This window comes from Balearica regulorum, chromosome 4 (assembly GCF_011004875.1).
Source record: "Balearica regulorum gibbericeps isolate bBalReg1 chromosome 4, bBalReg1.pri, whole genome shotgun sequence".
Lineage (NCBI taxonomy): Eukaryota > Metazoa > Chordata > Aves > Gruiformes > Gruidae > Balearica > Balearica regulorum.
The window spans coordinates 3,222,844-3,241,572 of record NC_046187.1 but is presented as its reverse complement, the minus strand read 5'-3'; the positions used below and the strand labels follow the sequence as shown (position 1 = coordinate 3,241,572).

The 18,729-nt window shown below is 41.0% G+C and overlaps 1 protein-coding gene across 20 annotated transcripts in view; it reads right to left on the bottom strand.

The window, feature by feature from the left end:
- ANK2 (ankyrin 2) overlaps positions 1 to 18,729 on the bottom strand; it is a 343,812-nt gene that overhangs the window by 106,837 nt on the left and 218,246 nt on the right. For 18 of the 20 annotated variants that reach the window (XM_075750956.1, XM_075750954.1, XM_075750938.1 and 15 more), the window contains 5 exons: positions 11,200 to 11,298; positions 7,282 to 7,467; positions 6,780 to 6,803; positions 4,554 to 4,652; positions 3,263 to 3,361 (listed from right to left, as the gene is read on the bottom strand). In XM_075750956.1, coding sequence (XP_075607071.1) covers positions 3,263 to 3,361; positions 4,554 to 4,652; positions 6,780 to 6,803; positions 7,282 to 7,467; positions 11,200 to 11,298 — 507 coding nt within the window. The remainder of the gene's footprint in view (positions 1 to 3,262; positions 3,362 to 4,553; positions 4,653 to 6,779; positions 6,804 to 7,281; positions 7,468 to 11,199; positions 11,299 to 18,729) is intronic. The other 2 variants (XM_075750947.1, XM_075750950.1) reach the window with 1 other exon arrangement.

The following is an 18,729-nucleotide window of genomic DNA, read 5'->3' as shown; positions in this document are numbered from 1 at the left end:
CAGCCACAGTCTGCACAATTGCTTCTGAAACCCAACTCCATCAGTCTACCATAATAAGTTGGACAGGTCAGAAGTTTAAAATTTTAAACAAATACATGTCATTCAAGTCCTTATTCAGGTAAACTCATAAAGAATATAGGTTTAATTAAGATTTTAAATAGGAAATGTTTTAGCATAAGAATTTTTACCTGCCAATTCTTTAGCAAGCAAAACTCCAGATGAGGCTTGTATGTAAATCCAAATAGTACAAACGTAGATATAACAGACAGCACTAAAAAAAGTATCCTATTAGTACCAATGGGAATGGAGTTTACCTTTTTGCTCTAGATACAATATAAAAGAGAAATGAAATTCCACATTTTAAAATCTTACTTAGTAGCTAGCTGAGCAAAATGGCAAAACTTGCCAAAAACATTTAAGTAAAATATTTTTTTAACTTATATAAGTGTAGCAGAAGATTTACTTACAATTCTACATCTTTATACTCTAGTGGGAAATGCCATAAAATTTCAGCAAACACATTATGAACTGTATAGAAAATAAAAATACATAATTCCTCTGACATGCAGCCTTAACTACAGAACAGTAGGACACATTCATAATTTACTCCCTTTGAAGAACAAACATTCTAATTTTTATTTTTTTTTTTTTTTTAGACAATACAGGGGCTCCTAATGGACCATTCCAATGGAACATTTTCAAACATAAAAAGATTTCACAGATGAACTCTGCAAAATTAAAGTACTGAGGCTCATTTAAAATCCGTTGAAATAAGGTTTTGCATCTTAATTTATGCATCATCAGATGTCAAGTAATAGAGCAAGTTAAAAATAAACTGAAGGAAAGCAATGAGGACTTTTTTTAACTAACGAGCTTATTTTGATGCGGTATGGAGACCAAGAAAAAAAGCTATCCGGCAACAAAATATTTAATGCCACTGTTTTTCAGTGAATCCGATCTACTGGAAGAGTGCAGGTGTTCCTCAGGAGAAATGAAAAGGCGAATATGGAAAGGCAAGCATGTTAGTACCGAGGTGGAGGAGGCAGAACTCTGTCCTTTAAAGTACACCACACACGTACACACGGCATGCAACACGCAACCTACCTCTTCAATACCCTACATACTCACGGCCATAGCAAAGCGCGCAAGGCATGCGGACAAAGCAAAGGGAAAAGAAAAAAAAAAAAAAGACACCGAGACGACATAAACAGCTGGCACGAAGACAAAGATCACACCACGGAGACGCTGACAGCAAAACCACCAAAGCTCTGGAATCTTCCCCACTGTGAAGTACAGACAGCCGACCACCACCGTGCGCCGTCGAGCGGGGAGAAGGCAGAAGATGAAAGCAAGAGGAAGTTGCTGAGCCCGTGCAAATTGGGGCAACATGTGCTTTAGGATACCTTCATGGGTTTTTCACCAATATCTTTGTGCTGATGGGTTTTGAGCTAATGTAGCAGCTGACAAAGGGCAGGAAGCCAAGACAATGAGAAGGCTCTAAAATTAGCATCTTCCACCTACGTTGGGCAAAGTCCTGTTCTTTCGGCTTCATTCACAACTGCACATCAATCTTTGTGGGTGAGCGGGGAAGGGAATACACTCTGACCTCTTAAAATCCAAGATGTCCTTTACAATCATCTGTGCCAACCTGTCTAAAACAAGTATCTAAATACTGAACGGGAAACAGGTGAACTCGATACTGTCACTCCACTGGCCAAACGGACCATTTCTGTATGACTACTGCGCTTATGAATATGTGGAATATCCTGACTGCAGCATACTATTATCATTTTATGCCACTTTACCGTGAAGATTGAAGGCATTTATTGTGGCAAATTTGACCAGAGATGATTTACTGCACAACTTCACGAGTGGCAGCATTTTCCATCATCAGTAGTTTGGGTTGGTTTGTTGTTTTGTTTTTTTTTTTTTTTTTAAAAAAAAAAGGCAAGAAAGACATCACTTCATAAATAATCAGAAATCAAAATCATAATCACGTATAGAGTTACATGATAATCACGATTGTCTTCCCAGCTGATGAAGCAACACGTGGTTGATGTGATTAATATCAAAGTAACTGCAGAGGTTGAAGCAACCACAAAGGTGGTTGACTGCAATATCCTCTACCTTCCTACCTTATTAAACAAAATCTCCTATGTCAGCTCTAAACTCTGTGTTCTAAAACACCCTCTGTTACTTGCCGATATAATTTTGCAGATCAGTGCTTAAAAACCAGCAGCTTTCAAGATCAATGACCAGTTCGCATCAATGACCACATTTTCCTAGGTGATTCCAAAATCCCGTTCGAATTAATGAGCCCTGCCCATACAAATTCATGGGTTTTTCTTCTGTCCTGAATGACTATGAAATCGCCCCTAAATAAAGAGCACGGTATTGGTGCGGCATTTCAACGGGACAACTGGGAGGAGGAAGCCAGAGTCACCTAACGCTCATTCGTCTGGGAAGAGGTGGGTGGCTGCTGGCACAGAACAGGTTGCTTGTTCCCAAGAACTGATAAAAGCGACAAAACCAGTGACAATAAAAAGTGACTGCCAGCCCACTGCAGGCAGTTTTCACGAGGCACACTACGACAGGCACAGACATTCAGGAGTCAGGGCACTGAAAGGCTTAGCTGAGTCCAGACCCTCCACTTCCCATTGCTGTGCAGCACGCGTGTTCTTGTGTCAACTAACAGGCTTATTTCCTCAAAAAGATCAGCTTCATCAGCTTTTTCTTGTACAATTATACAGGAGACTAAAGGAAATAGTATTTCTGCCTCATACTGTCACCAGTACCTGCCCTTCGTTAGTCTGATACCATAGGAAACAGTCTACATAAAACAAGAAACAATCTGAAAACTAAAGGTAGGATTTTGAATTTGGGGTGGGGGGGGGGAAGGTACAAAAACATTTCTTTATAAATTATTTTTGGAGTCACCATTTAAATTTGGTCCATGTTTCAAAAAGAGAACACTTGTTACGTGTTTAACATTTTTGGAGCTGTGGTCAGCTGAATGGGGTTTTTTTGGTCGGTTGGTTGGTTTTTGAGTCATTTATAACAGCCGCATCTAATGTCTCGCTTTAAGAACAGAGGAAAAAGACACAATTACTGAAGTTGAATTCCTAGCCTATGAATCTTGGTGTTCTCAGTCTCTGGCTTAAAACAAAACCAAAAAACCCCAAACTAAAAACAAGCAAGCAAAAAATCCCAATCCATCCCCAAGAAGGGACAACAATCATATTCAGGGAATAGAAAGACTCACCCTGGTTTTGGCATCGATCTGCCCTCCGCGATCCAACAAGAGCTTCACCATGTTTGTGTTTCCCCTTTTGGAAGCCACATGCAGTGGGGTGATTCCATTCTACACCATGAAAAGAACAAACAATGAGCATGGTGGATTTGAAGGTGTGCAATGGTGGTGAATTTGCGTTCGGATCACAAAACTGAGACCGTCACATCATAGAGGATAAACAAAAAAGGTACTCGAGCATCAGAGCTAGGCACACACCATAGAAGCTAGAGTTAGTAATTCCTTTCTAAGCAAGAATCTTTGTTCATTCTTTGGGGTTTTGTTGGGTTTTTTAAATAAACGAAGCAGCGCATCTGCCAAAGCAGCAAACATCACGGTTCCAGAGTCAGACAAATAAACAGACATATATCAGAGTCCCGACGAGTCGATATTCACGACACACTGACGCGTTTAAATCACTGCCACGCACACAGAGCACACAAACGCGTGACTCCTACGCGAAGGAACCTTCTTAGCGTAATGCCAAGAGCGTAAAGGAGTGGGTCCTGCTTAGGCTGAAAGTCCTCGCAAACGCTTCGGGCGAGGGGAAGAGATAAAGGTGAGCTGCTATTCCAGACCGGCAGCAGCAGGAAGCCACTCGGAAAGGCAGAACCCTACAGTAATGCAAAGCCTGTCCGGCAAAATTAAACAGAAAAGTTGTGATCCGGTTGCTGCGCTGAGGAACGGATTACCAGAGGTTTTCGCAGCACCAGGCGCCCTGCTTCAAACTACGTAACGTACAACAGCAAAGAGGCTATATTATGCAGCTCTGCAGTTGTTTACCATAAAAGAGTAGCCGTGATTAATTAGTACTTTTATTGTTGCATTTCTATAATGGCAATGTACCTTACTTCGCTTTTTCACAATATGTTTATATGCGAAAATATCAAAGTGAAGTAGTATAGTGAATACTGAGTACTGAAAAATCCAATGAATCCTGTATATATTTCTGGAATATGCCTAACTGACGGAAAAGCTGAAGTGAGCTGACACATTATGAGAATATCAGCTCTCGGGAGCTAGTCAAAGGAGCCTACTTCCTTCAACTGGGAATACTGGTCGCTACTCAACTCCAAAGGACTCTGGCGCATTGCCCGGAGGCAACCTTATAAAAATTACTGCCAAAACCCCAAAAAAGACATCTTCGAACGCAACAGAATTTCAGCATTACTTTGCTCCCCAATTACTCTCGACTAGGAATTACACAAACACTCCCACTTTTGTAGGCCATCACAACTAAGAAGAAAGAGAAATTACTCCATACCCTTGCTGTGAAATCGACTGCAGCTCCTCGGTTTAGCAGAAGCGTTGCCACGTTGACATTTCCGTAGTGCGCGGCTATATGCAAAGGTGTAAAGCCACTCTACAAAGGGAAATAGCCCTTATTAAAGAAATCATTTTATGCAAGATAATTAACTTAACTAGAACTTGGCAAACAAATGCATCATGCTGAGTTTACCCAGTTCTCCTATAATATAGCACAGCCTTTCAGGCAGAGAGTCCAGTTTTGATATGAGAGGTTATCAAAAGCTCTCATTCTCCAATTCAGTCTTCTGAATCAGTGGCCAATAAGAAGAGTAGCTTTTATCATAGAAAATATTAATATATTAGCCATTCTTCAAGAAAATAAAGGGAGTTTCCTTAGAATTTGAAAGCAACATGGGTCTTTTGGGCTGCATCTGTTTACTGGTTTTGGATAAATGGCCGCAAAAGTTGTTGGACTCTTACTTAACTGCTCTTAGAATCAGGAATATTGACGATACATTTCCTTCTTTTTTTTTTCTTTTCCTTTTTTTTTTCTTTTCCTTTTTTTTTTTTTTAAAGCAGTGGTTATTCAACATGTAACACAAGAATTTGGTATACATGAGAAACTACTTAGTAGCATGGCATAACAATCATAACTATTTATATTTATAAACAATTTGGATCTCAACAGATGAGAAGAAACTTTGTCATCTATACATCAGAAAAAACACAATTTATTTATTGCCTCTTGAACACTAGAAGGGGAAACATGCTATGAGATCTAGAATTGCTTGACAACAACATAGAAAAGATGAATTTTTCAGAAACTAGGACACAGAGCAAGCTTTTAGTCTCATAAATAAATCAAGTAGAAAGAACCTTGCTTTTGAGGTTTCCCTGAAGAGCTTTACACTGATTTGATGGGATCTTACTGTTAGTTAGAGAGAGAGAAAGTCTTTTGGCTTCTAGACTATACCGTATTTTCAACTAGGTTTCATTTCTTTCGGTGTACAAATCATCGTTTTAAACTACCCATGGAATAAAGAAAAGTAGGCAGATGTTGCACTCCGAAATCAACTTTATTCCCAAAAGCTACAGCAAGCAGCCCACTGTTTTACCCTAATTCCATTTACTCCCTTATCAGCCCACAGGCAATCCTGGTCAAAGTACAGTCAAACGCATTCAATTCATAGTCTTCTTGCTGCGATGAATTACTACAGAAATGTCTACCGAGGATATTAGGCATGCGAAGACGATCCTGTGGTAAGCTATAGACCGAATGCACAGTATATTCGCAACTACCTTCTCGCGGACACGCGTCTGCCTGGTGCCAAACGCAAGGTACGGAGACGTAACGCGATGGCCGGTGAAGAAGTGAAGACCATGCCCATGGGCAGATGCCAGAGAGAAGCCGTCACCCTTTCAATTCACACCGCCGGCTCCCTCGTGGCAACTTGCTCACGCGCGCACACGCCAAGCGCGAAGCACTTTCACGCAGGCGCGTTCAAAATTCATTCCCTCATCTAACTACAAAACTCCATTATTTAAAAGCTTGCATTCAAATAACGATGGCATTCTTGGAAATAATTCTTTTTTCCTAAAGGGGACAATAATCTTTAGGGGGGAAATCAGAATTCTAGCCAATCAGACCCACAACTTTTAGTGGAAGGGCCTGGAGAGTTGGTATTTCCAGAATCCGTATGAGAAATTATCATTATTATCTGCTGCAGGTAAATTCTGATTGCATGCTATCCCTTAAGGACTTCTCAAAACTTTATTGAAAAGATCGTAATAAGAACAACAGTAATAATAAGCAGACGCTCTGAACAAGTTTTTACCTTGGAGGATTTGATTATATTTGCTATTGTTAAAGAAGGAAAATGAATTTTACCATTATTCTGGCTGAGCCAGACACCTTAATTTAGTTATGCCAAGCGAGCGCATTTTCATAATTGATGAAATTGACCTAGAAAAGCATCTTTATCCTCTTAGCTCCATTACTTGCTTCAGACTCCTTTGAACTGATGTGGATTCTCAAAAGTTTACTTCAACAGTGACACAAATAAAAAGAAATTCTAAGACAAAGGATGAACAAAAATAGGTTTGCTGAGTCACAAATTTCTGTGTATTAAAAAAGAGTCATATCTTCACTTTTAGTGCTAAATAATAAAGAAATATTGCCACAGAGCAGAGAAAATAATTATAAGTAACAGAAAGAGTAATTAAAAATTTTTGATCTCGGTACCTCAGTCGTCCTATTCACCATCATCTGATGCAGCGTGGTTTGGGAAAAAGAGGAACAATATTAAAGACTGGCCGCAAAATGAAGAACTATGTTGCTTTTTTGGAATGAGTTATGCTGTTAATTATGGGAAAAGCCATTCAAGCATGCATTAACTTTAAATACAACCTACGTTCCCACGGGCAATAAACCAGTATCCTATTTAATAGGGAAGCAGTGATTCTGCTTCCATTCCAGTGTCTTTTGGTTTATAAATAATGAGAGAAAGCTGGTTACCAACGAAACGGGAGGGATAACTAAAAAGCAGAAAAATGAGTAGCTTGTCATTACCGTGTAGCTAAACACTGCAAAAGCAGATATATTACTGGTGATACTGGTTGAGCAACTCATCTTTCCCCATGGAAGAAATTACCTTTAACCGTTAAGACGAAGGAAGCAAAGTTTGTCGCCCATCGGCTCTCAGCCACGCGACTACCCTGTTACCTCTACGGCAGCGTGGCGTTACCTTGGACTGCACGTCAGCGTTGTGGTCGTTCTGCAGCAAGAGCGCCGCCGATTTGGTGTCGTCTTTTCTAGCGGCGATATGCAGAGCTGGTAATCGCACTTTCCCCTTGGTGTCATTTTCTAGGAGGATGGCCACCGCTTGGTTGTGTCCTTGTTGCAACGCGACAGCTAGAGGAGTGAAACCGTCCTGGTAGAGAAGAAAACGAGATGTGGTCAGTAAGCTGCAGGACGCGCAGCTTCAGTGATGCGCGCCGCGCTGTTCACATGTAGAAATTTGATAAGCACGTTACCAGCTGTTTTCTACCACCGTTCGCAGTGAAATGACACCAGAGGCACAACGTTTTAACCCAGATATGATTTCGAACATGTCAGAAGCACGCTTTTTCCACCTCAAAGAAGTCTTTTTGTAAGTCAAGTACAAGCAGAGGATCATTCTACAGCATCTCTCTTAATTACTTCTCACCTTAAAATGGGCCACAAAGCGTATCCTTAGCAATATTTTTGTAAGGATTAGTGAACACTGAACAAAGTAGATGTGAAAAATACACAGGGAACCCGTTTCTGAATATCTCACGTCTCTGCAAAAAGAAAGCATATCTTGGGATGCATTTGCTTCTGTTTCCCATGGGCTATGACTCAAGAAAGCCAGATCATGTTTAGGAATTTATTCTAATTTGAAGCAGGAAAACATTAGATTATTTGTACTTTTGGGAAAAACAAAGTCAGAAAAATCTCTCTGCTTTTCATCCATAGTTTTAGCTTTTTTTAAAAAATTATTTTCAAACGGTCTCACTCCTCCACATGTGCCCCGGATTGGATTGCCAATGCTTTAAAATGCATCGCATGCTCACAAATTCCCATCTCAGCTGAAGTGCTGCCTGCTCCCATATCTTTTATTCTGACTATAAAACTAGGTGCATTCTCGCACGCTGCCCAAGCACATATGTGCAGTTGTAACCCCACGCTAGACCGGAGGGCAGCTGAACCACGAGGAACAGAGCAGCTCTGCAACCCAGCCTGGGACTGGAGGCATGGTGAAAAGCAACAAAAGAAAAGAAAAGGGAAGGGAGTAAACCAAGGTCGTCTTTGTCTAGGTTGGAAGGAACAAGTAAAGAGGGGATTACAGCCAGAAAGTGAGAAAACCGATTTAGATGCATTGTAAAATGCATCGGAACGAGATGGGGTCGATTTGGAATAGGAATATGGAAAGATGATAAAGTAATAAAGGACAAGTTAGGAAGGAATGAGAGCTAACATATCTTGAAACAAACATTTGAAGAATTGCCAAAGCAATTTTCCCCCTTAGTAATCTAATAACATTCATTCCCTTTTGCGTAGAACTGCGGGTAGGTGTGTTGTAACAGCGATACTACCACGGTTTGCTTCCGTAATAGAGATTAAATTCTGTACAGTGAATTAAGAAAGGGTGAACAGCTGACGAAACAGCTGAACTGTAAAGATAATTCTGAGATTGGGGGTACATTAGGTGTTGAAATGGCTTAATGCATTTGCCTTTCGCCTCTGGGAACATGAGAACAAATCCCAGATTAGAGGCCCCGGGAAACTGAGCTCATCCTTACTCTCATTTTATATATATACGTATATAAGCGTAAGAGAAAACGAAATACACCCAGCGGCAGTGCAAGTTTCAAAGCCAAGATCATCCATTTGATTTGCACCACTTTGCCTTCCATCCTTCTCGAAAAGGACACAACTCTTTCTGCATTCCCTCTCCTACTGCTTCTGGAAAGCACATGGCTGAGCGCAGCTCGCAGAAGGCATTGCACATCCCCACTTCCCCGCACGAGGACAGCCCATCTTCCATGCCCAACAGAAGGTCCTTCTCCATGTATTTCAGCAGCAGCCTCAGTTCAGGCTGCTGTCCCACCTTATTTAATGGACTGTTGCTTCGTTCCATTCATGGGACTATCTCTGGGCAGGTGGGAGAGCGGGTGGTGGCTCCTTCAGTAACGCTGGAAATCGCCGAAACCATCGCCCCAGCAAGACCTGAACCCAAAACTTACCTAGTTACGCGATAAGGGGGTAAACAGCCTTTATTTACAAAAGTGAGAACTGACCTCTCTGATGGCAGAAGACAGACTTGGACTCAGGTTCAGGGGTGTTTGATTTTTTTTTTTCTCCCCTCTGCCTTTTTTTTTTTAAAAAAAAAAAAAAACAACAGACTACCCTGTGAATTCCAGCACCGCCTGGATGTCTGCATTCAAGCAGAGGGCCACATTAATTATAACCATCTCGGCCTCAAGGTTCCTGCAAACTAACGAATGAATTTCCAGCACACGGCCAGTAAACGCTGCTGGGAAAAGGCTGCGAGCAGGTGCCTGGGGGCTGCGGCCGGGGCGGGCTCCTGGAGAGGCACCGCTCCTTCGCACCGACTGTGTTTCTGCCACGTTGCCTGGCAATCCCACGGGATTTCATATTTCGGAAAGCTGACGCGTAACGCGATCGCCATACGTGCGGGCCACGAGGGGATTATTTTAGGAGCTGTCATCAAATGGTACAGTATCCACTGAAAGACGGGACAGTAAAGCAGCTGTTAACACCAGCAGCTGGCTTTAAAGGAAAGCGAGCATAAATGCACCACCGTTTCAAACTCATCTGTTTCCAAAGGCAATCCAGAATGGGGACATTTCCAAACAGACTAGGGAAAAGCAATAAACACAAGCAAAACCTCTGACCGGAGAGGAACTTGCCTATCACTACGTCACCTGGCCCATCCGTAGAACAAACACAAAGCCAACGCACTTTGCAGCACAGAGCCTGGTCACTCGCCCCCCTGGCTTGGGATGAAAGAACGCGTGGCATGAAGAGAACTAGAGGCAGAAACAGAATGAGCAGAGTCCTCAGGACCTCGGAGATTTCACAACGGCCCTCGAATCCTCTCATTTGCAGCAGAAGGAAGTTCTTACGATTCAGTTCCTCTTGAGATGTAGACTCATCTCTCTGACTTTACTCAGCACCACCGAGACCTTACTCCACTCATCACTCTTGTGCGTGCGCTTGCCTGTCTCTGACTCCTCCTCTCCATGCAGAAAACATTCTGAACTCATATAAAATCTCAACACCCAATCTAAAAGGAAGCTCGTCAACAACTAACTGCTGATATGAATTGTTTTTTATACCATTTTACACTACGCACGCACACCCTCCGGACACAGTCCTCCTACTCCTAGTTATGCTAGTGTTAAGTTCCACACTATTCAGCTGGCTGTGGAAGAAGGTGAAGCAAGCCTCCAAACCACCTTCCCCAGAAGACCCCTTACGCAGCCAAGAGCGGGAGATACGTGCCATAATAGTCATAATTCACCGATTTTTGCCCAGATCTTACAGTGCAAATGAAAAAGCAGCACAAAGATAGCCCTGTTCCCAGGTGATGGCACCCCCAGGTGCGCGAGTTTTCACGGGCTTTGTCGGAGACGTAAATCTGTTCAAATGAAGCGTTGTACCTCTCCACTAAGCCTACGATGGATCTACTATGCGCTCCATTCCCCTGACAATACCACCTTGGCCTCCTGTAATTTCCACAGCCCTGGGGACCTCCCTTCAAAGCCCCGTTCATTTTTCAGAAAATCCTCCAGGAAGGGGATAGGAGAAACAAGCACAAACTGAAGGTGGAAATCCTGGGCTGGCTAAAGTCAGTGGAAAATTTGCTGTCAAATCAATCAGGCTGGATTTCATCCCTTGACTTTTCACCACTTCCAGAACAGCTCACCCTTGTCTTCCGCGCACATAGGGGGGAAAAAAAAAAGCTACGATTCATATAAATGCAACTCGTTGAAATGAAAGTGTGAAGGTTCTCAAAATGCTCCATTTGCAAAATCTTCTGACTTTAAATGATCTGAATATAAAGGCAAAGGAAAATAAGAGCGGGTGTAAAAATAAAAAGAACAATATATCTCACCTCGGTAGCTGTGCTTTGGTTGGCTCCATTCTCCAGGAGATATTTCACCACTTCGATGTGGTTCTCTTGAGCTGCCATGTATAAAGGAGTAAAGCCATTCTAGGAAGAGCACACGAGAAAATATTGCAATGAGGAAACGGAGTATACCAACAATAATGAACCTGAAATAAATACATGGCTAAAAATACATTTATGCTTTTTTAACTGAAATGTTTTAAGTATGTAACTAGAACAACTTTGTGGTTTTTAACTTAATATGGTAACGTTTAATTCCATTTACACCCACAGAACTCTACGTGCTTTCACACTCCCTTTCTTTTGACACATATTTTAGGGAAGCAACAGACACGCTAATTATTAATACAGCTATTCCGTGCTGATAATGCTCAGGGACTGTAAAGCTGGCAATAAACTTTTATGCAAGCTGACAGGAAAGCAAGAGTTTCCTCCATTTATTACATTAACTTAACCAGAGACATCATTCCCTGGAGACCCTAAAGTCCATACCTCACGACAAGCTGAGTGGAGATGACAAAGGCTTAACATACTACATAAAATTCTGTAATACATAAAACATTCCAAATCATCAAACATAAAGGAACTCAACCTTGCAAAGCACCAACTGCAGTTCTGACCATACAGTAAGTTAATCTATCATTTAATTATAAACATTCATTAAAATGTCCTAGAATCCTTAAAAGAATCTGCTCTGGATAATACAGCAATTTAAAAAAATTCTTCTAAGTTAATCAAACAACAGGCAAATTCATTAGAAATAGAAGCCCTTTCTTCCCATTAAAATACCTGAATGCAAATGATTTTAATTAATTAGCTAAAAATCCTTATGAAAGAAAGGCATGCAAGTGAGCTGTCTGCCTGATTAATAACTTTCTTCTAAGAGTTTTTAAGATCGTTAAAAAGGCCTTAGAAAATTCTTTAATATTCTGCAGATTTACTGTGTGACGTAAAGAGAACATAATCACCTACACTTCTGAAAACATTCTTCTGTCTTGGAATGGCACTTTTAGCTAGAACATAAACCGGACTTCAAACATGCAATTTCTTTCTTTCTTTTTTTTTTTTTTTTCTTTTTTTTTTTCCTTTTTTTTTTTTATCTCGTGTGCTGTCACAATGAATGGTAAGCTCAGGCATTTACACAAGCGGCCAGAATTAACGTTAATACTGCGATAACCAAGAACCTTGTTTCAGAGAAGCCAGCGTTATTCTTTCCAGCAAACTTGCTGTGGAAACATTCCAGTAATTTCCTAATGAAATGAAAACTCATTTTTCAGTCGCTAGATAATACAGTTGATTGCAGAGCTGATGTCTTTACAACCCCCCCCTCAGCATTTACAAACGTAGAAGATTGCTCAGGCAATAAATGTCATTTAAGTTGCATACGTCATATGATATATGTCACATATGTTGCAGCAAGTGTTTTAATACTCCTTTGCATTATATTCCGGCACTCCCATCAACAATCTTGGGACATATAATTAAAAAATGGCACCCAGAGAACAGTTAACAGCAGTTCAATGAGAAAAAGGAGGGACGTATTTGGCGTGGCTTTGCACGGGGGTCTGTCTTTGGCAGGCGTTATCCAACACGCTCAGCGATGACTTGAAGAATGGAATAGAGTGCTCGTACTAGAGTTACGACAAGACGGTCTGCAAGTACACCACACAACAGGATCTCCATTTGAAAGGTTCCTGTTACCCCAGAGAAGAGAGCTGGAAATGTAATTTAGTAAGGACAAATACACGTTTCTGCACTAGTGCAGGAAAAACAAACCAGGCAAACAGGGAATGACGAGTTAGAGGAGAATTCTGCAGAAAAGGACCTGAAAGTCACAGCGGTCTTCCAGAGGACCACCGGTCCATGACCTCATTCTGCTGTGATAAAGACAATCGTCGCACTGGCGTAAAAATATATCTCCCTGGGGAAGCTATTTTTCTTTGAGCAAAGACTAGTGATTGGTGATGTTCTGTCTGGAAAGGGAAAACCGAAGGAAAACAAGATAACAGGCTCCAAAGAGGAGGGTAGAGGTCGGTTCTGCATGTTCCTGATCACTAAAACAAATAGAAAAGCGCATAGTTTGCTAAAGAGAAAATTCAGATAGACATCAAAAAAAGCCTCTTAACAGTAAGGTCAGGCTGCTTTCCGTTTTGACAGGCAGCTTCCCTCCTCCCAAATCACCGCTAAAGCACTGGGAGAGCAAACCAGGCAAACAAGCCTTCCTCGCATCGCAGGGGGGAGATAAGAGAGCTCATCACAGCGTCAAACGAGGGAACGCTGCTCAGCGTGTAATTAGGGAGGTGCAGAAGGGCAGGGGATTGCCAGGCGTGGGGACCGAGCTGGCAGTAGGAACGATGAACAGATTGGCTTGGGTTTGATTGCGCTTGTGCAGAATAGCGCCGGGAAAACCGCAGGTAACCGAAGTATAACTAAGAGTAATTTTCCATATTCTAACATTAAAGTCTAATGCAGGAGTTTTTTCAATGGCAATACGTGCCATTTGTAAAATCCTTCTAGCACCAAATATTACATGGATGAGTATGAGGATCACGCCGACTAATACAAATTTGGGGAAAACGAGAATTTTCAAGCCAGAGTAAATCAATTTGCTTAAAAGCTTTGAAGAATCTTATTTTTTTTAATCAACTCAAGCCCCTAGTTCTGGAACAGGATCAGGACAATAAATCCTGGATTAGGAGACCATAAACAATACATATATGACATCATGACTATTTAGTACCAAGAAGTACTAAATGCTTTTCCACACAGAGATCCAGAAGAGTACCTATTATATCAAGGCTATCATCATACCTGAAACTACAGCAATCAGGGTAAGGAAATTCTTGCACATAAAATCATAGTCTCATAGTCTTCTTTTTTTTTCTTTTTCCTTCGAGTTTTATTTATAGTTTAAAACTACTTTATGTATTTTCTTAAAATCTGGCTTATTTTGGAAATTGAAACAGCGTGCCAAGGTCCATATGCAAAACTGCCTACACCAGACACACCGAAGAAAGCTTCCCCTGAATTTCTCCTCCCCTGGCAAGGTCAAGCCCAATTTTTTCCACTGTCAGAGTGAAGTCTGCTTTCTCAGTTGAAGAACTGGTTTCAGAGCTTCTAAGTGCAGTGTTCCTGACCTCAACACTTCTGGCTCTTGCCCAGACAACTCCTATTTTGGGATTCCCAACGTTACCGCTCTGCCCAGCGGGTTTACCTGTCAGCCCTGCCGGAGGTCCTCATTTATCCGCCGGACCCCAGGACTTCCACACGCCTCCTCCCATCCTGCATCGCTCCTACGATCTGCCTGCATCCTACACAGCAAGCCTCTGCCTTTCCCTCAGCCAGTCCTGCAGTTAAATGGAAATGCCCACAACATTCGTTTCCTTTACCTTTGCTAATCTAAAACCCCCTTCCCCGCTTTCTCTTCTTTTCGTTTCAAAGAGCTATATGCCAACACTTGGTTTCTCTGTTCTGCTTCTAGAGATACTCCAAAGCTCAAGATCCCAGATATCTGCAAACTGAAGAAGACACGTTTTCCCTAGACTTTTGTCTTCTACTGAATCCATAACATTCTGGTAATGACTCTCCGTGGACGTACTGCAAAGGAGACCAACCTCTCCCCTCCTTGTTTTAGCATGTGGAATGGGATACAGAGGATTTATTGAGCCAGGAGTGGGAAATCTTTATTTCAATAAATTTTCTTTCAGCTTATGATCCCATACCATATAAACACAGTCCAGAATTAAAGTAAAAATACTGACTGTGGTATATAAATGTGACCTGGAAAAGGAGAAATGTACTTTATTTTGCTTTTTTCTGAAAGCCCGGCTGTGTAATTATGTTACATCTGTATGTTTAGATTCTGTGCATCATCTGAAAAACAGAAATTAATTTTGTAATGATATATAACACTCATTTTCAAACAATGATTTCATCAGAGTATTTGTAGTGAGGACAGTACTCAGATTTCATTATCCTTACAAATGTATACTGCAAGATGTTTACCGCTATAATATAAGTTATAATGAGAAATTAACGCTAAACAAATAGGGTATATTTCGTACTCCATTCTTTCTACTACATTAACTGATTTACTTGCTAATTTGAGAAAATGAGCAGCTCTCAATGATTCTTCAAGCTATTAATGCAAATTGGCAAGTCTATACATGACTCAGAGTTTGTATCATTAAATTTTGCCCAAGCCCTGATGCAGAACACAGTTTGAAGAAGCAGAGGGATTATTAGAGCCTTTAGAAAATCATACAAACAGTTATATAGCTCGGTTGAGCTTTATTTTATGGCAGGCTTTCAAGGAACCACGCTCTTTGCCTGCGGTACCAAACGATCAGAAGCACACGTCTTCCAAACTCTGATTAGTAGCCAGCGCGTTCAGATGACTAGTCTACCCGTGCTTGTCCGTGAAGACGTGGCCTTTACCGTCTATACGCTTATAGTATCTACACACCACGTATCCATATATATATGTATATTCATACTCATACAGAAAAGAGAGAAAACGGAGATATATTATCTCTTCCCTCAGCTTGCCTCTTTTAAGATGACATGCGAGAGCTAGCAACACATCCTGTGATTAAATATCTAATGCAAACCCAGATGAACATACCTACTGTATTTTAAAGGCCTCCAGGAACCGTTTCCAACCATATCAGAAGACCACTGAGATTACCAGGGAAGAGGAGAGAACGGACGCCTAATGCAATTGTTTACACGCAGCAAGCGCTCATTCCTACTTACTCGGCAAGACGTAATTACCAGTCAGAAGGTCAACGCAACCAGCGGATTGCCTGACCCAGACCAGTTGCCTCCTCTGCCTCTCCATCTTACTGCATGGGTTCTTGGTTTGGCGTTTTGGGAGTCTTCCCCCTCGATTTTATTTCGTATCAAGGAAACGAAAAAGTTATTTTCTCAAGGTTACAAATAAAAACCAAATTATTTAGGCTTTTTCTGCAACCTTTACTACGGTTCTGCAATGACACTTCTCAAGCAACATTCAGAGAAGATTCTGTGCACAAAATACTGCCCGTATAAAAGCTCGGTTTCCTTTGGGTCACTACAGAGTCTCCTTCATAGGACCCATCATTTAACAACCTCAGAGAAGCCCTTGTGAAATGGCTCTACTTTCCTCCCTGTGCCTCCTTCTCGTTCTGCTCGTTAGAATTTAAGCCAGCCCCAAAAAGGACCAGATGTTGGCACAAAGGACAAGACAGGAATGAGACACAGGTGAGACAAGCTTAGAAACAGCTCACACAGATTGTAAAATCTTCTGATGTACGGTCACATGTTAACCATTTAATATCGATATCATTTTACGCAGTAAGTTCGTGATCATTTCTGGGGCCTTTAAGTTCAATAAGTGTTTCAGGATTTTTTTTCTACTCTTCAGAATACTGCTCAACTTCAACAATATTAAGTCCCTGATTTAAATCTTTATTCAGCGACATACAACTCATCTCCCTGTTTTCCCCATTTTTCCACAGATAGCAGCCTAAACCAGTGACACCTGCATCTCACCTTAACAGTTAAAAGAAGGTAACTCTACCTTCCCTCGCTGTTTCCCAGTCTCCGACAATCTTCACAGGAGAAGGCATAACCACTCCAGCAAAGGCCATTCTCTCTCAAGTCAGAGAACGTTATGCAGGGAAGGAAAAGGACCAGAGGTGATGGGCACCAACTGAAACACAGGAGGTTCTCTCTCAACATCAGGAAACGCTTTTTTCACCGCGAGGGTGACCGAGCACTGACAGAGGTTGTCCAGGGAGATGGTGGAGTCTCCATCCTTGGAGATGTTCAAAATCCATCTGGACGTGGTCCTGAGCAGCCTGCTCCAGGTGACCCTGCTTGAGCAGGGACATTGGACAAGATGACCTCCAAAGGTACCTTCCAACTTCAAGCCCCTCTGTGAGTCAGTGAAAAATTCTCTAACGATCCGAGCAATTAATTATTTTTAATCCATGAAACAGGAGAGTTACAAAATAAATGCAACACTGCAAGGTAAATTAAGAACACGCATCTTGATAGAATCAATATCACAATAAAATCACAGTTCTGGGAACTTTGTTGTGCATTATGCTCAGAGCATTATTTTCTGCCAGTCTAAAAATAAAGCCTTCATAAGAGGATTTCATCTTAGCAGGAGAGATTCTCTGCCTAAAAGGGTGAATTAAGGATAGATCAAGGTAACTACTTTAACTTTTAAAAGTCTCTTTTTTTTTTTTGTTAGCTTACGTGAAAAATCAGAAGTTTTCTATAGCAGTAACTTTACCAATTATTCACATTCCTCTTTCTTTTCCACTAACATACATTTTCCATAAAACAAACGTATAAGCCATATTCTTTTTAAAAAAAAAAAAAATCTCAGAATTATTTGGACTAATAAGTCTATATTTATATTCAAGCAAATATGCAATTGTCACATTTGTGAAGATATGCTAAAGGGAAATTCACAGCATTTAATGTTAAGTTGCCCAAGGAATCTCATTTTGCCATACGACTGTATGTGGGCTACTGCAAAGAAAGCCTGAGAGTATCCAAATCAAGAGCCCATCTTGCTCAAGTGACAGCTTAAGCAGCATGAAATTGAGAATGCAAAGGTGGAGAGAAGGAAATTACCTTTTATTATATCTATGACTAAACAGAATTAGAAACAACATGTTTACTATCAGAACAGGAACTCTAAATATTAACTGTATAATACTAAATACATTAGAAAACATTGCAAATTATTTTTTTTTTTTTCAAAGTGAGAAACTGCATTTAAACTGATGTGTTTTAGCAGGCTTTCAAATATTGAAACCGACTCAAAACTCCTGGAAAACTACTGCACTTTTTTCTCCAGCGAGCCTGCAGCACCTACCGGGCATTCAGATCAACGCTGCCGAGGTGTGACACGGACTACCTGCACGCTGCTTGATTTTATCTTTACGTGCTTTATCATAAGAAGATGTATTTGTGTAAAATGTACCGCTGCATTACTCAGAAGACAGTTTGATATTTGTCTATACGTTCTCCTCGGGAGCCTAGCAGGGAGTTTGCTTCCACTTCAACCAGAAGGAGAAGCGCTGAACCAACACCAGTAAAAAAACCAAAACAAACAAACAACCAAAAAACAACCAAAAAAAAAAAAAAAAATAGAGAGATTATGCCTTTGAGAAACATACTTCAAGATTCTTTCCTTTTTCTGAGAGAAGTGATTTGCTCCAGCTTCACATCTGGCTCAATATTTAGAATTTTTGGTTTGTCCTATTATCCGCATTATGAGAGAGAGATTCAGTAAAAGCATCTTTTAGATACATCAACCACCAGCTCAACTAAATACTGTGGATTTCTGGTACTGACAAAAGCACCGTATGTTCTCTGGCCAGATTCTTTCCTCCACGTTTCAAAACGAGCAGCACATTAGCATACATTCATTTTCCTGGGGTGTCCTTTATTTTTATAACAAAGCTGGAAAGCGCTAGTAGTAAAAAGGATGACGCGCAGCTCAGATGTAAGCAT